The sequence below is a fragment of the Eulemur rufifrons genome, chromosome 26 (assembly GCF_041146395.1).
Source record: "Eulemur rufifrons isolate Redbay chromosome 26, OSU_ERuf_1, whole genome shotgun sequence".
Classification (NCBI taxonomy): domain Eukaryota; kingdom Metazoa; phylum Chordata; class Mammalia; order Primates; family Lemuridae; genus Eulemur; species Eulemur rufifrons.
In genome coordinates this window covers 876,029-899,967 of record NC_091008.1, presented here as the reverse complement: position 1 = coordinate 899,967, position 23,939 = coordinate 876,029, and the positions used below count along the sequence as shown (strand labels likewise).

General features: G+C 45.9%; 1 protein-coding gene across 1 annotated transcript in view; it reads left to right on the top strand.

The window, feature by feature from the left end:
* SYNPO2 (synaptopodin 2) overlaps window positions 1-13,393 on the top strand; it is a 108,831-nt gene extending 95,438 nt beyond the window's left edge. The window contains exon 5 of the mRNA XM_069459047.1: window positions 12,856-13,393. Within this exon, the coding sequence (XP_069315148.1) occupies window positions 12,856-13,389 (534 nt within the window). The 3' untranslated portion in view covers window positions 13,390-13,393. The remainder of the gene's footprint in view (window positions 1-12,855) is intronic.
* The last annotated feature ends 10,546 nt before the right edge of the window (window positions 13,394-23,939 follow it).

The following is a 23,939-nucleotide window of genomic DNA, read 5'->3' as shown; positions in this document are numbered from 1 at the left end:
TTTTACATGAGTTATAATAATAGCTACAGTTAACTGGGCACAAACTTTGGGCCCTGAATCGTGCCCAGTGTCTTTGGCAGATCTTCACTTCTAATTGGTAGTCCTTAGGAGACAGGGGCCATCGCTGTCCCCATTTTATAGACTACAGAGGGGCGTCTGAGGCACAGAGAGGCTGGGTCACCTGCCCAAGATCAAACCATGTTACGTAACAGGTCCCAGATTTAGTCTGCAGCCTCCATCCTTAACCAATTATGCTGCAATTTCACTCACTCCTCAGAATTACTCCGAAAAAGAAGGTACTATTCCCATTTGACAGATGGAGTATCTGAGGCTCAGAGAGCTGAGCAGCTCGGCCAGCGATCGCTCAGCCTGGAAGTCGTGCTTTAGGGTTAGACGTCCCCGTGTGTCTAACGTCCCACCTGGGCTCTCCCGGCGGTCACCCGGTTTCCACGGTCCCGGCAGACCCCGAGTCCCACACCCTGAGACCTGTTAGCTGTGTGTTCACCGCACGGATTCTCCAGAGCCTGCCTCATGGATGGCCTTAACCGTGCCGAGTGCCGCCAGGAAAGACTCCCCTTGCCTGAGATGATTCATAAGATCAGCTGCGACAATGGCAGCGCGGGCAAGTCCAAGCCGGGCATCTGCTTTGCAAGTAAAAAAAGGTGGATTGGAGAGGGATTTTGTACGAGTTCCCCAATGCTTTCGTTTTCTGACTTCAGAATGAAGCGCGTTACTCATGGTCTGGGAACAGGAAAGAATGTGGATTTAACACATAAAGCACCATCCAAATCTCAGCACGCAGGCAGTGCCCCTCGTGGTCTGTGCCTTTCTGAGTAAAGCTAATTCGGGGAACTTTGCTATTAGGCAGCGAATCAGCCCCCAGCGTGGCCTGCTGCTCAGCAGATAGGAACTCCAGGCATCTCAGCAGGCGTCATTCTGAACAGAATAATATACCGAGGGAGTCACGCATTTTCAGGGCTTTAAACCAAACTCCAAAAAAGTAGTTGACCCTGGAATCTTAGAGCCCCACGGTGCCTCTCCCGGCCAGGCTGGCAGTCACCCCGGGGTGCACGAGGAAGCAACCCCTTCCCGCCACCAAGTGTCCCCAGTAGCAGATTTCTCAGCAGTTATTTCTGTCAAAGATTTCCCAGCAAGGACATTTTTACGCCTGATATTTTTTCCCAGTGTTGTTGTTTTTTTTTTTTTTTTCTTAGACTATGTCTCATTGTTATTTTGAAAACATCTTCTGAGAACTGGCGTAATGGATTCTAAACGTGGGTTTTGGACATTCCCGTCACTAACTTCCAGGAAAGAAGTCGTGGGCTTCCGGGTTAACCGTGCAACTCGCTTTGTCTGCGGAGCTCCATGGCCTTAGTTTAAAAGTACAGAGTCACTGACAAGAGGACAGTTACAGGGACTTGCCACGTGCAAGGCGCCACTGTAAGGGTTTTGTAAGTATTGACTCTTTGAGTCGTTACAACATGACCCAAGTGTGAGGTAGGTACTACTTTCGTCCCACTTTAAGATGAGAAAATTGAGGCAAAGTCAGGGAACTTGTCTAGCGCGCTAGGGCTAAGCTGAGGACCCCACAGCAAGCTCCACGGCCACCCCCCGGCCCCCAGGCTGTGCCCCGTCTGCTGAGTGCAGGAAGGTTCAGGGCACAGATGAAAGGAAATGCTCGTCAGAGGTGATGAGGTTTACCTGTCTCAGAAACAACTCAAAAGTCACACTAAAACTTCTAAGTCAAAGCGAGAAATATTGAACAATCTTCTTAGAGTTTGGTAGCGCCAGGTGATAAAGACGGTGGACAAGGTCTAGGGGAAAAAGCTACCGTTTTTATTTTAATCAGCCTGTTTGCTTATAACTCCATTACACGGAAGGGGAAAGCTCAGCGTTTTGTTAGTTTCCATTCAATGAATAACCAGGAAGGACCCACCAAACGCCTCCAACGCCCACCAATTCCAGCCAACTATTAGCATGTTCTAGTGCCAGAGTTGTGCTAATTTACATTTGGCAAATGAAAGAGAAAGACAATAGTGATGAAGAGAAAATTTTCAAATTCTAGTATAAGAATAATGCAGGGAAAAAAGCTCCCCCTAAATTTTTAAATGAGGGGAAAAAAAAAACCCATGATTTTTGATTGAAGGGAAGCAAAATAGAACCATTCTTTGAAATGGTTCAGAGAACTTCAGACAGGATTGGGAGAGATAATGTATGACATAAACCCTGAGCACTTTTTGCCGTGGTCGAGGGCGTGTGGCTGTGGGCTGAGCTGCCTCGTGCCAGGTGGAGGCTTCGGGCAGAGGATTCGGCTGCTCTGTGCTTCCACGTCAGCCGAGAATGGGGACAGTGACAGGAGGACCTCGAGCTGCTGTGAAGATTCAGTGATCAATATGTGGAATGTGTCTAGCACAGTCCCAGGGACGTAGAAAGTATTTAACGTGTGTTAGCTATTAATAGTACTGCAAAGGGCACTTAATAAATAATAGCTACTATTTCAAAACCCTCTAAGAAGGAAAACACACAATTAAGCAAGTTCTTGTGTGTTCTCTGTTACTGTGAACCCTGGCTTAAGGGACCTACCACAACGAGAACAGAAAAGGCAGGAGCAGAGTCAGGGTCTGTATCATAGTGACGTAAGAAATCTACTCCCAGGAGTCTTCGATGGAAAGATCTTTTTTCTTCTCTACTTTTTTTTTTTTTTTTTCCCCCTTACAGACGCTTTCTATGTCGACATTACTCTGTATTCAGCCTGTCTGCCCACTCTTTCTGTCTTGTGTTTATCGATTGTCCCAGCACTGTTTCAGGGGTCTACGAAGATGAGACCAGGATTCAAAGCGACTGGGTCAATATTTTCTAAAATGAACCTAACCTCAGCTCTGAGACTCTACTATAAAGTCACTGTGTTCCGTTCAGATTACCGATATGAAATAGAGCAAACGTGGTGTACTTGGCAACATCAAGAGAACTCTTAGGGCGACGTATTTGTAAATCAAATATATTCTCAAAATAGGATGGTTGGTGTCCTGGGAAAGATTCTAGGATGGTTGAAGCTTAAACAGGGCCTGTTGCACAGAAAGCAGACAGCCGTCCGCCCTTCCCCCGAGACCACCCCGCGTCCCCCGAGACCACCCCGCGTCCCCCGAGACCACCCTGCCTCCCCCGAGACCACCCTGTGTCCCCTGAGACCACCCTGTGTCCCCTGAGACCACCCCACATCCCCTGAGACCACCCCGCGTCCCCAGAGACCACCCGGCTTCACACGTGCAGGCAGAGCCCGGCTGACCCAGGAGGGCGCAGCTCACAGCTGTCCCCTCCCTTCTCCCCAGCGCTCTCCTAGGACAAAGGGTCAGCAACCTGGCCTTTTTAGAGTAACCGATCCCCTTGCCCGAGAAGCAAGATCACTTTCCAAAAACAGAAGGAGAGAAACCTCTGCCCGGACGCAGCAAACTCCCGGCTCGCAGGGCGAGTGATGAAACAATTCTCAGAAGCTGGGCGAGCCCTGCAGGGAGGAACTGAACATTCCAGCCGCCTGTCAGACCCGGGGGATTTTTTGTGGGTTTTCTGGCACTTCTAGAATCCTTCTGAGTCAGAGGCAGAAGTAGGGACTGGTCTTGAAGAAGAAAAAAAAAAAAAAAAATCAAAACAAGCTGAGATTCTGAACATTTTTTTTTTTATGAATTCGTTCTTTTTTCTTTTTTCTCTCTCTCTTTTTTATTTCAGCGTATTACAGGGGTACAAATGTTTAGGTTGCGTATATTGCCCCTGCCCCACCCGAGTCAGAGCTTCAAGTGTGTCCATCCCCCGGACAGAGATTCTGAACATGTTATCTGAATCCAAAATAGCTTTTGTTTCAAATACAATTAAATTGGCTTAGTTTAGTTTTCCTTTTTGTGTCATTTAATTGCATTTGAAAAAAAAACAAAACTAGGTCTCTTTCTGGCACTGCATGCCCCTTGGTTCTTTTCAGTCCTGGCCTGTCTCAGACTAGTAAGGAAATGTTCACAAAACCACCCTCTAGAGCGAGGAATCACCAAGGAACAGGCTGGATTTATCTAAAGTGCTAATTCCAGTCTTTCCATAATTAGGTCTTTGGTTTGAGGTTTGGTTTTTTTTTTTTAAACTCATATTCAGAGTCTGACGATGGTGGTTCTGCCCCGCTGGGTACTACGGAAACGAAGAGCAAAGCAAAATGTATCAGAACTGTGGATTTTAGTTTTAATTTTCCACTTCACTCACCAACTGACATGATTTCCTTTGCACACGGCACCTGAGTTTGAGCAAACTATTGTCCTCCCAGTTCTGTAACACACACTTTCCAGCTTTTGTTCCCAGGGGAAAATTAAGGTTTCCCGGCCCCTGGGCCCCTGGGCCCTGCCTCGGAGGTGCTGGCGTAGTAGGTTTTTGTGACACGCACCCCAGGTGATTCTGATGCTAACGGTTGTGAACCCCACTTCGAAAACCACTTTTCTAATATGTAAAACTTTCAGTCAACTTTACTATTGAAAACCCACTGATGGTTTTCACGATCATCGGGTCAGGGAAGCAGCCAGCTGCTTCCACAGCTCCAGGCCTGTCCCAAGTGGCACAGGTGACCGACCGGATCCCACGTTGGTGACTGTCCTCCCAACGCCCAGGAGATGGCGGCAAACCCTCTTCCCACCCCGCGCTGCGCAGGCAGCCGGGCCAAGGCCTGTGCATTATTCTATTGCAATTTGCCTTGAATATTCTTTTTTTAAAGTCGAAGAACAAGGGGGGCCTTCAGATGTGATTTTATCTGACCCTCTGCCTCTAATCAAGAATGAGCATAAATATTTCTAGGAATGGACCGATACAATTTTATCATCTAGCAAAGTCTCTTGGCTGTTGTGCTTATCTCTTGGGAAAGGAATTGTATGACTTCCCTGGAGTCTGCTATCTGCAATCGAAAATGTTCTTATCGATAACACTTACATCTCTCCGGCAGTAATCTCAACATTCTTCTTTTGGGATCTAGGCTAAAGGGAAATTGTGAAGCACTCTGAATGCTAGTTAGCTTTTTTTTTTAAGTGAAAAGAAATACAATTGTAAAACTTTCAAGAGAAAAAGGAGGTTCATGCACTTTAGGTACCACAGGGAGAGAGCCCAGCATTTCTGTTTAAACCCTAACATTCACGCAAGGAAATAGTGCCGCAATGACCAAACGCAAACTCCGGCAGAGGCTGCTGAAACACAGAAGAGCGTGCGGAGCAAAGGCCCATTGGGAACAGCCTTGATCCCAACGAGCACATAGTTCTCAGGCCTTTGACACACGACAGTTTATTTCTAAAACAGAAAAGACGGTGATGCGTTTGGAAGTTCTGCGGTACAAGATAGGTGTTTGTACATTTCCAGTGGGAGGAGAAAAGACCGGTAAAGCTGGATGTTCATGGATGAGGCAGTGGATCAAGGCCTGGGTGACCGCACAGGTGTGACAATAGGTGACCAGTGAATCTCTGATCTGCTAATTCTGCTTTTAAAGGATCTTGCTTGCATGAGGTCTACTGACACTGACATAGGCAAGATTCAGAACAAGGATGGAACCGGGGAACCCGCACCCCACTAGCAGGGCGTGTCCAGCGATACCTCTCCGATCGGAGAGGAAGTTTTTCTTTGACTGGTATCGGCTGGGAATCTTTTTACAAATAGTTAAGCTCCGCTTGGTTCTTTTTCCATCCTTTCCCTCTGCATTTTTCTGAAAATGGTTGCTTAAGAACTTCAGACATATGTGTTACATATATACACATATATGAAGGATCTCTCTTCCTCTTTCATTCTCAAATGTGTATTTAGGAGGGCTGAGACATTTTGGTACCTCCAGAAGTTATTTTTTATCTTAGGCTAAGACTATTCCAAACGGTTAAGAGGGTTGATGCTCTTTTGTAGCTATTAATAATTCATAGCTATTACACAGGATTTTTGTAAATTCTTCAATGCATTTGCATGAATCAATACTAAAAGTGAAAAAATGGTGTAGCAATTGCAATAGTCAATAAATACCTTAGCATCAAAATGAAGGCAGACTTTGGGAGGGGGAGAAGTCAGGTGAATAATAGAGAATAAGATCCTTTTAATAAATATGTGGCCCTCACAGAAAAATTTGCTGTTGTATTAATATGCAATGTTTTGTCTAGATGATTATACACTGCAGTTCTGTGAGTGCCTTAAGAAAGCTTTGCCAATAGAAAACAGTTGTCATAACAGCTAATGCCAAGGGCAAAACTAAGTATTTAGCCTCTAATTTTAAATGTTTGTTAAGTAGACAAGTATTCTAAAACCTCGCAAGACTTCCCCTTGAACCATTAAAGACAGACAACAAATAATCTGGGATTAATATTTTCAAGGGAAGTAAATCCTTCGTATTTTGAAAAAAACGTACCTAAGATACTTCTGATAAAAAATGTTTCCCTAAGTCTCTCATTTGCATTTGAAAAGCACATGATCATGACTATCATTGTATATTCTGCTTTCATCCATTTTTCCCCTCATTGGTCTTTTATCTATTCCAAAACGATCAGACTTTTGAAAATCCCACCTACTTCATGCATGCGTGTGTCTCTAAAACGAAATGATATACATGAAATTATTGTGTAAATTCTCTCAAACAAGAAAGATGTCTTAATACCACTTGGGCTAGAGAGAGTGGTAACGGCTTTAAGCATGATTTTTTTTCTACTCTGTGCTTTAGAAAACAAGTTGTTGAAGCCTTTCCCAGTGAAGAGTTGGATTTATGATTCCTAACTTTGAATATCACTCTGGGGCCACGTTTTTGATGAGGACAACATATCTATGATTTGGCAGGAAGTCTTCAATTTCTCAAGAACACGAGGTGGAACAATTTACTCAGGACCCAGGGTGGGAATCAGAGGACCCATGTAACGAGCTTAGGGACGTCATGGACAGAAACACAATTGCAAAGACCAAGACTTGCACTTTCCCCATCTTTGCGAAATAACGTGGTCGTGTGTTGCGGTCGTGTGGTCGTTGATGTGCCTACGTCATCACCATTAACCAGCTTTGACTCGTCAAGGTTTTTAATGTAACTAGGACTTTCGACAGTGGATGGCTTAAAAACACGCCAGTGGGAAGTTCTGAGAATGTTCTCGTTCAAAGGCCGGATCGAGTTTGTTAGATGGTATGCACACATTTCCTAAGGATACTGGTTCTTAAAATCTCGACTGATAAGATTTTCCTCTAAGAAATCAAAAGCTGTTCTACTTGGAAAATAATTTTGCTTGAGGGATGTTAGCTCTACCTCAAAGAGTCAGCACATAATCTCTAAAAAAATCATTTTTTCCCTCACTTTCCTTCCAGCAGCCAAAGAACACTCATGGCAGCATTTTTTTTTGCGAATGGGGGAGAGAGGAGATGGTGCCTGGTTTTTCTCAGGAAAGAAGGGTATTTAGGACGTTACAGACAGAGAAAGCTGTAGTCACGTAGTTAAACCCACTTTTAAGTGGGTTTTATAATGTATCATAATTATAATTGAATAAGGTGTGTAACATGTTAATTGTCATACTGATAAAAGATGACTCTCCACTATTAAGTACTTCCTATGTGCCAGGCACTGATATTTTTCTCTGTGAAAACCTCCCACCAGGTCAAAAGTTCATTTATTTTATACAAGATCCACATCCTTTATGTGAAAATCACTTTTCTTCTCTATAGAAACTGACGGAATCTGAATTTTCTATATCTAGTATTTATTTGTTCTATGGTGGGAATCTATAGGAATGACTTTTACCATTTAAATCTTTTGAGGAAAGAGAAAACATTTCAGAAAATAGTTTGAAAAGTGTTTAAAGATTTATTTTTGTGTTCGGATGAATGAAACTAGACTCTTACAAAAATATGCATGAGTGAGGCTTTTCCCCAAGAATGACAAAAAAGTTCAAATGGGAAATAATTCCAGCTACGTAAATAGAACATAGTTTATCTTAACGGAAGTATTTTCACAGGCTGTAATTTGTAGGAGTAATTTGTAGAGTAACACACTTCTTTTTTGAAGGTGGGAAGGTAAAAATTGCTGATATAGTAATGTTTTCCCTGAACAGATTTAATGCCTTAAAACACATTATTCAAATGAAATGTCATTACCTATGGCTTTAATTCTCCACTTTCCCTATACAAACACACGCATTAGCTGCACGACCTGGGGTGAATTACCCAATCTCTATGCCTGGCTCTACTTATTTTGCAGGATGGAGATTGTGGGCTTGTTGAGAGGATTCCACGAGCTAATAAACACAAAGCGCTGAGAACTGCGACTAGTCGATTATACAAATTCTATTCAGTTATTCTTACCATCGCTTCTGTGATAGAAAGCACCCCAAAAGTGTATGCACAGACTCCTCCTGAATGTCGGTCTTCAAGACCTTAAGGAGAGTGTGGTTATTTTTATCGCTTTAGAACAGAAGGTTAAAAAAAAACAAAACGCCAAGAAGTCTGCATTTTGGCGCACTCAGCCCTCGCAGCGAGGTGAGGTCAGGGCGGTGTTGCTGCCAGCCCAGCTGCCTGGGTCCCGGGCGGGAGGGAGGCCGGGGCTGGCACAGCCGCGCCCAGGCGCTGGTGGCCGAGCCACTTCAAAGGCAAAGCTGCCTCCTATTTTTACCCGGGTCGGGCCTCCTGCCTACGCAGTGGCCTCTCGAACAAAAGGTCCTGCCAGGTCCCTGACACCTCTACAGGGCCACTTCTCAGAGCAACAAAAATAATCACCGTTTGTTACGCTGCGTGGCATCCAATTTGCAAATGCAATCCCTACCCGACCCATGATGGTGAGGTGGTGGGCGCGATTATTCCTGCGTTACAGCCGAGGGGGGTAAGGCTGGCAGAGGGTGACTCACGCTGGTCACAAGAGGCCAAGGCAGGACTCCCAGCTCGGCGTGACGTCCGGGTTCACATTCTTTCCCATAGAACACGCGACTGCCATTGTCATCGGCAACCCTTGCTCACAAACAGCTTTCCTTCCAGCTTGAAGCAAAACTTTGTATTTGCAAAGTCTGCCGTTTTAGAACAGAAAATTTAATCTAAAAGTTAATCCCAGGGGAATAATCGATCAGTGTTAGAGCCAGGATGAGATGCGACAAAGCACACCTCTTAACTCTGATAGGCGTGTGCCCAGCTAGTCAAACAAAGCGTGTTTGCTTGGCTGTTTTGCTAGGAAAAACTACGGCGTATGAATCCTGATTCTCAGCCCTATTCTTGGCAGGCAGAATAACACTGAGAACTTTTGCCTGACACATGGGCACACTCCTCGTTTTCTAGATGACAGAGCACGACAACAGAATTTCCCAAACCTCCACTTGGGGGGAAGAAAACTTAAGATCCACTTTAAGAGGGCAAGTTGTAGGGAACATGCGGAATAGACTGTTTTCTTTCTTTTCTTTTCAAATTTCAAAGTATTACGGGGGTGCGAGTGTGTTGGGTTCCATGGATCACTTTTGTAGTGTTCGAGTCAGGGTTAGAAGTGTACCCATCACCTGGACAGGGTTCCCTGGACCCGTTAGGTGGGTTTCACCCACCTCCTCCCTCCTGCCTGATTTTCCTTGAGTTTTACTTCCCTCTGTGCACACGTGTGCTCACCAGTTAGCTCCAACGTAATAGTGAGCACGGGTGGCGTTTGTTTTTCCCTTCTGTGGATACTTAAGAGACTAGAACAAAAATGACCTTAAAGTTCTCGTCCCCCACCGCCCCCGCCAGCTCGATTGTGTCCAAGTCACCTCAAAGGAGTGTCTGTCTCGATATTTAAAAACCTCTAGATAAAGGGCTTCTAAAAAAAGAAATTTTTTCCAATGTTTAACCACGTCTAGCGTCAAGAAAATTGTTATTGAAGATTCGCCAGAGCTGAGAGCGACCCCAAGAGATTAGTTAGTAGAGGCCGTTTCCGACACCTACTTACGCTCTCCTGATAAATGGTAGAGCAGCCCTCTCCTCTCCAACCTTCGCTAATTCCTATCTCCACTATCTTTTTCTTCTTAGGTTTTTTTTTTTTTTTTTTTTTTTTTTTTTTTGTCTTGCAAACAGTGCTTCAGGCTATCTTTGGAAGTCCTGCCTAGTTTTCCATGAGACTTTTCTCACTTGAAAATCAAAGCAGTTTGAAACCTTTAAACTGCCGTGGGCCTGAATGCAAATCATCATTTGCACTTTAAAATCTTCCACCTGTTCTGAAACGTTGAATCGTTCCTCAATAGGGACTAATCCAGTCTGTCTTGCTAACCATGCCTGGGGGTGCGTATTGCTATGCATGTATTGGGGGGGTGGGGATGGCTCTGTGTGTGTGTGTGTGTGTGTGTCCCTTGCCACATGCAGCCGAGGTGTGAGAAGGGCCACAAGGATGCTTATCTTTTGTGAAGATACCCACATCTTCTACTTACGACAGCCTGATATGGAAACGATCGTTCCTCCATTCAACAAATGCTTGCTCAGCACCTGCTACCCCGGGGCCAGGCACGTTCTAGGGACGTAATGAAACAAAAAACTTCTACCCTTAGGTGGACCTTCATTTCGAGTGGGGAGTAAACAAAATGATTAAGTAAAACATTTGCTATGTCCGAGGGATGTCAGCCTCAGGAAAGAAGGGGAGCGGGAGAGGAGGGTAGGGAGTTCGGAGAACGCCAGGGACTTGCCCAAGAGAGGGATCATGTGACGTCTGAGTAGGGCCGGGGTCCTGCTGGGACCCGGGGTGTCGTGGCCCAGACAGAGGGGACATCAAGGGTAAAACCCCGAGGCCTGAGTGTGCCCGGCGTGAAATAGTAAGATACCCGACCACAGCAGGCCTCAGCATGCTGCGTCTCATCAAAGACCACAGAAGGCAAACCTCGTGGTGACCTGAACTCCCTCCCGCTCTGTAGACCGAGGTTGTTCTAAGTCCTCCATCGATAGGGACAAAAGGGAGACGCAGACACACGATAGCAGATGGCCCAGTTTCTCTTGGCCACACTGAGTCTTACTCCTTTTCACCGTCATAGTAAAACCACGATAGGGAAACGCCCTGTGTTTTCCTGTCGCGACAGGTACGGAGTCTCCTCTCTAAACCTGCCTCTGCAGGTGACTACGTTGCCACCGGGCAGGTGACAATGTGCTGGGTTGTGGCACCTCGAGGGCAGGGACTTTGTCGTCTTTGTACCTTTAGCTCACAGAACAGAAGCTGGAGATATTAGGTGTTTGATAAAACTTTGGTTAAACGAGTTTATGAAACCAACACATAAAGAATGTGGAATAGAAACCAAGGTCTTAAAGGGGACTGAAAGTGAGGCTCCTCCCAACCCCCAAATCAACCGTCCAGAGAATGACGACTAGTTCTGAATTAAGATAAGGAGATTCATGAAAGCACGTTTTTGCTGGGACTCAACCATTATCAGAGTCTTAACGATTAAAGAGAGAGCCGAGCTCCATTACATTGACTTCCTTATTCTTCATACGCAAACCGAGAATGGACAATCTACCTTCTCTATGTGCCTAGTGGAAAAACAAAACAAAACAGTTGGATCTGAGACATTTGGCCCAAATCCAGGTGTTGCTGTTCACTTTAAAGTTAAGAACTTGATTAAGAGAGAAAAGCTGTCGAAACGGTGCATGAAATTAGAACACATTTTTAAGCACGGGAGTGCCTTTTGTTCAAGAAACACGGTGTTTCGGCTGGGCGCGGTGGCTCACGCCTGTAATCCTAGCACTCTGGGAGGCCGAGGTGGGTGGATCGTTTGAGCTCAGGAGTTCGAGACCAGCCTGAGCAAGAGCGAGACCCCATCTCTACTAAAAATAGAAAGAAATTATATGGACAGCTAAAAATATATATAGAAAAAATTAGCCAGGCATGGTGGTGCATGCCTGTAGTCCCAGCTACTCGGGAGGCTGAGACAGGAGGATCCCTTGAGCTCAGGAGTTTGAGGTTGCTGTGAGCTAGGCTGACGCCACGGCACTCTAGCCTGGGCAACAGAGAGAGACTCTGTCTCAAAAAAAAAAAAAAAAAAGAAACACGGTGTTTCGATACTTTCAAAATGATGCATGTCCCTTGGTGTCCCCTGGCTACTTTTGGCCAGTGGTTTGTCTAGGGAAGTCTCATGGAAGTGGCAATGTGGGAGGAGGTAACGTACCCAGTCACCAGGGTCCCCAGAAATGCAGAGGGATCAAAGGAGAGAACACAGGAGCTTTCCATAAGTTGTATCGCTGGGCACTCGCCAAGCAGAACAATGTTGCAGGGATACAAACTCTCAAGGAAATAAAAACGGAATGCACAGAAAAGGAAGCAGAATGCAAGTGAAGTGAGAGGCAGGTGCAATACACCACATTTAGGAAATCAAACTCCCTGGGATCTTTACCATATAAATAGATTTTGAGAGGAAAAAGGCCCGCTATTCCATCCTACCCCTGACGGGAACCGGTGAGTATTTAATAGTTCCTGTTTGTTTTTGCTATATTCAGTAGACCAAAATGAGACAACAGATTAAAAAGTCACTTGGAAAGAGCAACCAGCCTAGTGGTTTCCGGTTTGTTTCTGGGGTTATCAAAATGTTTTGTTTACTTTGTAGCAGGAAGCAGCCCAGGAACGAGGGGGGTTGTGGACAGACACGGGCATACTCAGACTCAGGGTCAAGGTCAAGGTGGTTCCCAGGACGACAGGGCCCTGCACCTAGGAAAGGGGGCGGGGAGCAGCGAGGCGGGTGGGGTGAGTTGCAGACTGAGCTAATCACAGGCCAGGCAGAGACAGCCCCCGCTGGCCTCCAGCACGGTGGGCGTTTGCTTTTTGCAGTGCTTGGCGATGGCGCCGTGAACCCTTTGGAAGAACAACCAGCAGGAATCAAAATGAATGAGATGCATTAACATTGTCATTGCTTCTAGGAGACCGGGCGCTCCCTCTCTCTTCCTGGACCCTCGGTCCCACCCACCGTGGCTGCACCCCCGTGGGTATACCTGCCTGCCTGGGCCCACGCTGGCAAACCGACCGCCGGGCCAGAGCGAGCCGGCAGGAGACCAAGTCCTTGGGAAGCCGCAGCCAAGTCTCCTCTGGGTCTCGTGGACGACGCCTTCGGTCCCCGAAACATGCAGGAGTCCGTCGTGGCCAACGTGGTCTCCGCGGCTCGGAGGAAGCTGCTGCCAGGGCCCCCCGAGGACTGGCACGAGGGACTGGCCCTCGCTCCTCCCAGCCGGGCCAGCGTGGGCTGGTGTGGACGGCGAGAGTACAGTGTCACATCCCTGGCCAATGACACGTCCAGCCACCCCCAGTACGGTCCACAGGTGCCGTCCGCGTGTCACATGGGGGCCTCCAGACACGACCCCGAAATACTGTCCCTGGAGACCAGGTCTGATTACTCTTGTCCTGTAGCCGGTTACAACTACAACCCACACCCCCGGGGGTGGAGACGCCAGACATGAACGTTACAACTGTGCCAACTGATTTTTTTTTTTTTTAAATGCTCCTTTGTAGCGTTTTGTGTTTTGTTTTGTTTTGTTTTGTTTTACTTTTCTGATAGAATTAGGTTCGCTTTGGTTGTAGCTTGTTCTCATAGATCCCATTTCTGAGTCTGTGTGTCTGGGTTTGGATCACATTCACATGTCAGTACGAATTGCTTCCTTGTCGGCTGGTGCACGGAGAAGTGCTTCGAAGAAAAAAAATCACTTTCTGCCTTGCTGTGCTGGCACTTCTGTGTAATTCATAACCTCAGCTCCATTCGTAGGGGGTGGTCTACGCAACTAAATTCTGCTCCATTAAAATGAAACTGAGTATTTCTTCCCTGTGCCTAAGTTCGGGAAGGGACTAATAGAATACGGTGTACTGATTACCATTAGCTGTCATAGCAAGGAATATAACATTAGAGAAACCTTCAGGGGGAGCATGCCAGTGAGTGATATTTATGCAAAAAAGATTTCCTCGGTGTTGTTTGAAATATTTCTCTGAAGAGTTTTTTTTTTAATCTAATAAAATTCAGATTTTTTTTTTTAGAGTTGAAATATGGGAGTTCTGAGAAATACCTAAGCATATGATTAGTATACATTTCAGAAGGACTTTTGATAAATAGTGTAATGTGTTGGGGGCATAGAAAGATTTAGGTATATGATTTCTTTCTAATCTATTTAAAGCCAAAAGCCTGAGACAAGAACCGACTCAGTTCAGCTATCCTCATGCATCAGATGAGAATATTGGATTATTATCTGATCTCTCAGATCCTTAACAACTCTGATATTCTGAGATTTTTCTCATTCCTAGAAATGTCCTTTGGTGCATTGTTTATTTTTGTGGTTCATCATGTATACATCAGAGTACGTGTAGGAGTGGATTAGGTAACTATTGTCACTGCATGTGTCATTAAAAGTCCCAGAAGGGATTGTTCGGTGGCAGGCTTTGTGTTACGTGTTACGTGGAGTGAGGGTTGATGTGCAGATAAAAGTATTAATGGATTTAAGGAAGTGGTAGGTGAATACATGTGTCATTATGCAACGGCAGGTCACGACCGTGTATTTGGTCATGGAAAACGTCCCAGCAGCCGGTATAGCAAGTGCTGCTTCTTCAGCAAGTCAGAAAGTCGCCCTCGGGCTGCTCAAAGGAAGTGTCACAGCTGCCTCACTGATCCCATGACCGTCCCTGTGGGCCTGACCGCGACACCCTCGGATCCAACACCTGCTCCTCCCCGCCGGCTCGCAAAGCGCTAAATACCAAGAAATTCCAAGTATTTTGCATCATAAGCAAGTATCTAGAGTATTTTTAAATGAAAAAAAAAAAAAAACTTGAGTATTTAAAACGTTCTGAGTTTTTTTTAAATATGGTAATGTTGCTCTGTTTTACTTTTTAAGTCTTGAACTTCTCGTTAAGGTAGTCTTTTATCGTTAGGATGGTTACTTTCAAAACTTTTTAGAAAATGCCAGGGTGCAAGTGATGAAGGCCTTATCTTAGAAGTAAAACAAAAATAAAGAGTTGAAAAAAAAAATCACAGTATGTTCTATTAGTGATGGAACCAGGCAGATACTAATTTGTTCAGTTATGGAGAGAAGAAAGAATAAATACTTTCTAAAGTTATATTGTTAGATCATCTTAAATTGATGTGATGCTTATTCTCTTAATGTATAATATATGATTATTGAGTCCCAAGAGCTTCTATTGTATCTTTTTTTTTTTTTTTTTTTTTTGAGACAGAGTCCCACTCTGTCGCCCGGGCTAGAGTGCCGTGGCATCAGCCTTGCTCACAGCAACCTCAAACTCCTGGGCTCAAGTGATCCTCCTGCCTCAGCCTCCCGAGTAGCTGGGACTACAGGCATGTGCCACCATGCCCGGCTAATTTTTTCTCTATATATTTTTAGTTGTTCAGATAATTTCTTTCTATTTTTTTAGTAGAGACGGGATCTCGCTCTTGCTCAGTGTGATCTCGAACTCCTGACCTGGAGCGATCCTTCCGCCTCGGCCTCCCAGAGTGCTGGGATTACAGGCGTGAGCCACGACGCCCGGCCTGTATCTTAAAAAATAATGCCTGGTATACAGTCAGTAAATCCTCAGAAATCCCCCACAAAAAAGTCTTTACTTTGTTCAAACTTTATTGTAGTGATTAAATTGTTTTAGATTTGAATGTTTTAAGATAATGGGAGATTTAGCAGAAAAGATTTTGCTTCCGAGGATCATATTGTATTTTGTTGCTTTCTTTTATGAGTGCTAGGAATTATTTCCATCAGTTGGTTATATCATTCACTAAACTTTTCAGTAGACTCAAGATAGAAGCAGAAGTTTTAAACTGAAATATTATTGTAAAACTGATTTCTCCCTCTTTGCACGTCCCCGGCCGTCTGTTACCAGCTGTGTTGAGCTATCTCAATCTGTTCTAGTCATCAGGAAAAAGACACTGCAGGCAGGAGAGGCTGCAACATTTTTCACTCACAAGGAAAAGAGCATCCCATAATTTTAATAGAAATCAGTGCTTGGAGAAGTCATACTTTGCAGATATTAATTCCAAAAAGCAACAGTGCCATTGTTAAGTACCTGAAAAGTATACTCTGGGTGTTTTTCTCCAGTCTACCTGCAAACGAATACCGCTGGATTGCTTTCATCCAAGCTAACGGTGTAGACACAACACCCGCCACACTGGGGTCTGACCCTATGGGTGAGCAGATCTAGTAATGGGGGATTGTCCCCACAAAAATAAAATGAACTGGTCTCATCTTGTAAATGACTGCACGCGTAGATACGCACTGTCGCTTCGTAAACACACACCACGGTTGTTGTAAGACACTTGTCTATTGGCGCAATCACGCACGTAGAAAGAGTTCGGGTTTGCTGTGAATTCAAAAGCTTCCTCTAAAAGTAGAGTACACCAGTCCTAGGGACACTCACTGGGCTCTTTTCCTCCCTCCTCAGTCTAAACATTGTATCATTGCACGCGTGTGAAGTGTCAACATTAAGATGATTTAAAGTTTGTCTTGTAGTTTGAGTTTGACAGGTGCACAGGTTCTAGTCCATTTACCTGCCACGTGAACATGTCTCCCTTGTGTCTTGGCAACGTCACACACATTGGGAAAGACGAGCTCTTAGGGCTCAAGCGTGTGTCTGTATTGATGACTTGAAACGTTGGCTAAAAAATTATATCCCATAGGCTTAGCTGTTATAACCAGAAAGAAGTTAGAGAAATGTGTCTTACGAGAAAGTAGATTTTCACGTTTGAATTTTTTATTGAAAGTAGAAGTATCCACACTGTCCACACTTTTCTATTAAAGAAAGACTATGTTCTACTGCTAATCCGAATGATGTTTCCACCTCTGTTCATCCCCAAGAGACTGTATTTGAAAGACATATGCTGAAAATCAAAATTATATTAGTAATAAACATATCCTGCAAATCAAGCTAAGGAACGTTTTCATTTTTGCTCACCAAAAAAATTGTTTCGAATTATTTTTACCCCAAAGAAAATGTACTCTTATCTACTACCTATTTTTAAATTTTATTTTCCCTGCTAGCTTCCAGACATAGCAAAAGAATTTCATGCTGAACGGGGCAGCCAGGGGGGCATTAGAGGGTCTCAAACAAGGAGGGGGCACCGTCAGGCCTGCGGGACGTGCCCTCTGGCAGCTCCAGGGAGACAGGCTCGAAGGGGCAGGACACCGAGCGCTGTCACTCTCCCCACGTGACAAGGAGGCACATTCTGCCTCTGGCAACAGTCCGTGATAAGTAGCCAACGGCAGAATATCCCAAACGTGTCCCTCGCCTCCCGCGACCGCCCACTCCCCTCTCGCCACTGTCCCCGTCCCACGCACACGGGGACTGCCAGCTGCCACCTCCCCGAAACCTTCAGCAGCGCAGACACCCGGCCGAGCAGCCCACGTCCCCGATTTCTGGGAAGCTGGTGACACCCGAGTGAGCACCAGGATGACACGACCTCCCTCCAAGCCATCAAGGCACATGAGTCACGTGGGTACAATCTTGGAAACATTCGTTTTCCAGTGGTCCCAATAATCTTGGTCCCAAGATTATTTTTAAAGGATTAGAACGGAAAGCAGGAATATTGTCGGGAGGGTTTTCAAAACGCACAGACTACTCAAACTAGACCGGGTAATGAGATACAGGAGGAACTAAAAAGACAGAAGGAAACCAGGTTCTCCTCTTTGTCCCCAGTGTTGGCTTCTTGCTTCAAAGAATTGATGACGGAGCTCATTTTTACCCGTGTCTGCTAGATGAAAGATGGCAGCGTCATCTGACCTTTGGTACAATGTCATTTCCAAACATCGATGTTGATGAACCGTCCATTCCCACTTTTTTTTTTTTGGAGACAGAGTCTCGCTCTGTCACCCGGGCTAGAGTGCCGTGGCGTCAGCCTCGCTCACAACAACCTCAGACTCCTGGGCTCAAGCGATCCTCCTGCCTCAGCCTCCTGAGTAGCTGGGACTACAGGCATGCGCCACCATGCCCGGCTAGTTTTTTCTATATATATATATTTTTAGCTGTCCATATAATTTCTTTCTATTCTTAGTAGAGACGGAGGTCTCGCTCTTGCTCAGGCTGGTCTCGAACTCCTGACCTGGAGCGATCCTCCCGCCTCGGCCTCCCAGAGCGCTGGGATGACAGGCGTGAGCCACCGCGCCCGGCCTGTCCATTGCCCTTTAAGCCTTTAGGGGGCTTGCTGTGTGCAGACCTGAGCCACTCGTGTTCCAGACGTGGCCCGTGTCGGCGTCCCTCCTCCCTTCCTGTTCTGCAGACAGAGGTGAGCTCACTGGCAACTGAAGGGACAGTGGCATGTGGCACCATATCATTATCTTCATTCTGAAACTGTCCCGAAACGGGGAAACATCAAATGAAGGGAAACAGAGTAATGGCAGAGGTATAATCATGTGTGCTTCTAAAAGAAAGTTTTAGGACAGAAAAAGCCGGAGCCGCCTGCGGGAGCGACTTACTCTCACCGAGACGGCTCTGCAGTCTGGAAACTGCCCGTCTGTTCACGTCCACGCGAAGAGTCCAAGCTCAAGGACGACGCGGCAATCTTTCACCGGGATGATGTGTGCAGTTTGATGACCGAAAATTCACAAGAGTTTTATGATTCTGGACTTTTCAAGACAGATAGAGACATTTGGAGAGCGCGTCACAAAACCCGGGCAATCCTGCCACCTGTCCCCGGGTCTGCTCCACTTTTGTCACGTGTGTTGGCCCAAACGAGGCAAGAGGAAGGTCCAGGCTAGAGACTGAGCTGTCGCTTGTATATTTCCATGTGATTCACAAAAAATCTATTCGAATAATCACGGGGAAAACTTAAGCACGGATTCATTGGGCATAATTGACCTCAATTGTTATTCTCTTTTGCTGCATTTAACTAATCACTCACTGGGAACGTGTTAGTGTATTTTCTGTGTGTTAAACACTCGGCTGGGTACAAAGAGTGACAATGATGACGATGAAGACAGTGATGAGAGACACTCTTTACAGACACTCACAAGGTACCAAAGACTATACCGACTGATTTAGCTCTGTTGTCTTACTTAAGCTTCTTAACTTTTGGAGGTTATTGTTATCCCCATTTTACAGATGAAGAAACTGAGGCACAGAACGCGCAGCTGACAGGGTCGTACCACATCCGGGCCTTTCTGTCCCGCAGTATATTCTATACACATCGTCTGTTATACCTGATAGGAAGATGTACAGGACACGGCCTACGTAGTTGGGAAACTGGACGGATAAATCCAAAACAGAAGAAAAATTCTAAGGCATATATGGAGCCATGAGGCCGAAAGGGATTATAGATGTTTCTCAGAATTCCCATTTTGCATTAAGGAAAATGCGCGAGAGCCAGGACGAGGTCCCCACGGTTACCCACGGCGACACAGATGCATTTTTCTCTGGTCTTTGTGCCTCCACCCAGCTCCAGGCCCTCGTGATCTGTTCCCTGAACTATTAAAACAGCATCACTCTCTGTCTCTGCCTCCAGCTCCATTCGCTTTTCTATAATTACGTTTCTAAAACTTAGACCTGCTAATGTCGAACTGCTAAAAAAAAACTCTTCGAAATTGTTTTCTTTTCCCTCTGCTTCACCAGGCACCGACCCGTCTCTCCAGCTCTGGTCTCCACCGGGCTCCAGCTGGTCAGCAATTCCCTTCCCCACGCCCGCTGCTCGTGTTTCCTTCTTCACGTGTTCGAGCATGTTCTTCCCTCGGTCTAACTCGCCTTTCTCCTCTCCTCGTCCATGGGCCTGTTCATCCTTCAAGAATCAGCTTGGATATCACTGTTTACGGCATTTCATCCAAACTGAGTCTCTCGCTCAGTATTTGAGGATAAATCACACTGCATTTATACTCGATATTGGAGACGATGACTGACTCACCTGTTATTTTTCACACCTAAGGAATACATGGTTGGCCGGGCGAGGTGGCTCACGCCTGTCATCCCAGCACTCTGGGAGGCCGAGGCGGGAGGATCACTCGAGGTCAGGAGTTGGAGACCAGCCTGAGCAAGAGCGAGACCCCGTCTCTACTAAAAATAGAAAGAAATGATTTGGACAGCTAAAAATATATATATAAAAAAAAATTAGCCGGGCATGGTGGCGCATGCCTGTAGTCCCAGCTACTCGGGAGGCTGAGGCAGGAGGATCGCTTGAGCTCAGGAGTTTGAGGTTGCTGTGAGCTGGGCTGACGCCACGGCACTCACTCTAGCCTGGGCAACAGAGCGAGACTCTGTCTCAAAAAAAAAAAAAAAAAAAAGTAGAAGGTCAAAGATGAAAGCAGAAAGCTCTTGCGTAAATGCAGGCAAACCATGGTTAAAGTGGAGGAACCAGAGATGGAAGAAACACAGATTTTAGTCATATTTGGGGACAGACTTACCAGGTCTTGCACACGTATCGGACCTGGGCAGTAAAAGAACGAGAGGAAGGACAGCTGATTTTTAGATTTTATGGTTTGAGCCACTGGATGGATGGTGTGTTTTTTTACTGAGATGAGGAGGACTAAGTTAAGAAATAAATTTAGGAGGGAAGATCAAAAGTCCAATGTTTAAAAATGCACATGATGTTATCACCTGCTGTAAAGCCATCAACCGCTCCCCCTGGGTCACAGGTGTTGATGGAAAAGAAGCCAAACTCCATAAAATAATTTAAAGAGGTTTATTCTGAGCCAAATTGGAGGACCATGACCCCGAGCCACGCCCAGGAGGCCTTGAGCAAGCGGACTCGCTGTGGCTGGTATGTTATAGTTTGGTTTCATACATATCAGGGAGACAGGGGTTACGGGTAAAGTCATAAATCAATACGTGGGAGGCTACATTGGTTTGGCCCAAAAAGGGAGGACATCTCGAAGCTGGGGGCTTGCAGGTTACAGGTGGGTTTAAAGATTCTTTGACTTGTAATTGGCTAAAGACATGAAGCTTTGTCTGAAGGCTTGGAGTGTTTTATGATAAGGAGCTGTCAATCAGAGACAAGCCACAGGACATACATTTGTTGTGTAAACTGAGGACCTACAGGTCTGTCTTGCACACCCTTAGGCCTGTTAGTGGGTTACAAAGATGTCCCCAAGAAGGGAGGGGGCGTGATGAGGCAGGTCTGACCTCCCTCCTCCCGGCAGGCAGTTTAGTTTAAGGATGTCCCCTTGGCCACGAGGGGTCCATTCAGTCAGCCGGTGTGGGGGGAGGGGGGAAGCTTAAGATTTTATTTCAGTTCACACGGGCTAAAGTCCAAACTCCCAGGAAGTCCTCTAGGATATCGTCCACCGCGAATACAGCTGTGGCCAAATGTTTTAGAAGTAGATGTCATGGCTGATCATGGGTTTACTCTGGAGCTAATGTGGCTTAAACCTGTTTAATGCAGTTTCACGTAGTTTAAGGGACCTGATGCATAGAGGTCCCTTCTGAAGTCCTGTGCTCATTTTATATCTTCAAAATAAAATATTTTTATACGGCCGGGCGCGGTGGCTCACGCCTGTAATCCTAGCACTCTGGGAGGCCGAGGTGGGCGGATCGTTTGAGCTCAGGAGTTCGAGACCAGCCTGAGCAAGAGCGAGACCCCATCTCTACTAAAAATAGAAAGAAATTATATGGACAGCTAAAAATATATATAGAAAAAAATTAGCCGGGCATGGTGGTGCATGCCTGTAGTCCCAGCTACTCGGGAGGCTGAGACAGGAGGATCGCTTGAGCTCAGGAGTTTGAGGTTGCTGTGAGCTAGGCTGACGCCATGGCACTCACTCTAGCCTGGGCAACAGAGTGAGACTCTGTCTCAAAAAAAAAAAATATTTTTATAGATCTTTTTTTTCATAAGCAGTCCCACTATTGCATACGTTTTAAGCACTACAAAACCTGCAGCCACCGCTGGTTCTAGGAGTTAGAACGTTTATCTGTGGTCACGAGTTTTTGCAAACAAAGCCTAAGGGACAGTCAACAGGGGGGGGGGGCGGGGGTTGGCAGAGGCGGCCAGTCTGGCCGGCCGGACCGAGCCTGAGTCGGCACCAGCCCTCGGGGGTCCCCCCCCCCCCCCCCGGAGCAAAGCACGAGGGTCCTACAAGCTCCCTGTTCTCCTGCCACTGCAGCCCCTAAAAGGAGGAGAGAATTGGAAAACAAAGAAGGAAAAGAGAGATGACAAACACCTCGTGAGTGGCTTGCTCAGTGTCACGAGGCTCACAGCGCCCCTGCAACATGACTGAGTTCCAGGGTGAGACACGTTTGCAGCAGGCAGAAGTGAGGGGAAGAGGGAAGTTAGAAGCAAGAGGAAAAGGGAGGAAGGACATGGGACACAGGCAGTGGACGTGACTAATGAGCCCAGTCCCTCTTGTGTCATCTGCAGCCTCCCCGAGCCTCAGAACCGGAGCAAGGGGCTGGGATCGCCGTCCACACTCCTCCTCCCGCCCCCACCTTCCCGCATTTGCTTGCTGTGTTCAGCCCTGCTTGCTTGTACTCTGCGATTTGTGATTCTTCCCCCAGTCCTGCTTTTCAGACTTTCTTTTTATTTTGCTGTTCTGCAGTTTCACTATGATGAACGTAGGTACAGATGTCTTCTCCTCTCTAGGACTTCGTTAGGCTTCGCGATTTTGTAGACTGGTGTCTTTTACCCTGTCAACCACTGTCTTTTTAAAAACTGGCACTCTCCTATTCTCTCTGTCTTCTCCTTCTGAGACACTGGTCCAATTTATTTTAGTCTTTCTCATACCCACCCCCACGTCTCTTGACCTCTCCTTCTTCGTACCTTCCTTCTCTTTCACTCACCGAACTTCACTCTGGATAACATCTTCACAGCTAATATGTTCATTCTTTTGTGAACTATGTCTCACCCAGGATTGAAGTCTCACTTGTCATCATGTTTCATTTCTGTAGGCTCTGATTGATTTGATTCTGTTTTAAGTGTGCTTGCGCTTATAATTTAAAACTTTTTTATTTCTTAAAATATATAATCCATACGTCTTTTAATTTCTGCGTATTAATCCCAAAATATTTGCAGGTTTTTCTGTCTCTTGTCTACTGGTTCTCACTCTTGGTATCTTCTTTCCTTGTGTGTGTGTGTGTATATATATATATATATATTTTTTTTTTTTTTTTAAATGAGCCACTTGTTTTCCTTGGGCCTTTTTTGGTGAGGACTCTGTATGCCCTGGGGAAAAGATGAGTCCCTATAGAGGGACTGACATTTGTTTCTGTCACGTGCCTGTCACTATTGACAGTCTAGCGTCACTTGAAACTAACTCTTGGCTTAAGATGTTTCAGGCCACCGCAGGTAATGGGAATTCTGTCTTCAAACACATACGAGAGTGAGTTTATGGCAAGAAATTCTCGGGGGATTTCTTCTAACCCTGCTTGTCACCAGCGTTTAACACAGGTCATTGTCCTGGGAATGGCCAGGGACGGGCAAAGTGCGTGGTACAGACTCGGTATCTCTGGTCCACCCTCACGCTAAGGGCGTGGCCCCTGGTGTCCCGGCTTTATGGGGGGTGTGTCTGTTCTTAAGCTTCCCATGTTAGGCAAAGGATAGGCTCTGTTTTCCAGCCCCATAAAACTGCAAAGATTTATGAACTCATGTTCAAGTTCATCGGGGTCAGGAAATAGCCTCGCTAGACGTATTCTGCTATTCTGCTCACCTCTCTGGGCCCCCTACCCTCATTCCATTCATAGCCTGAGTGTTCTAGCTCATGGATACAGCCAAGCTGTTTCTTTTTAATTGGTATTTTAAGTTGTTTTTAGCAACAGGCTCAGTTTGGGGACCCAACATGCCAGGTGGCCTTTCACAGTTTGTGCCGTCGGACGCTGGGTCAAGGTGCCTGATCGCCTTGCTTGGTGATCGGCCTCATGACAAAGGCACAGTGTTTAATTATCATGGTGAGATGTATATTTCAATGAGTTAGTTGCCTTATCTTTCTCCACTTTTTTGCCATAACATTACTGTACATTGTAACATTGTAAACACTGCGGTAGAAGAAAGAGAAGTAAGAAAGATACAGTTAACAAAGAATCCTAATTTTAGACTTCTCCAAGGAGTCCAAGCCAGGGC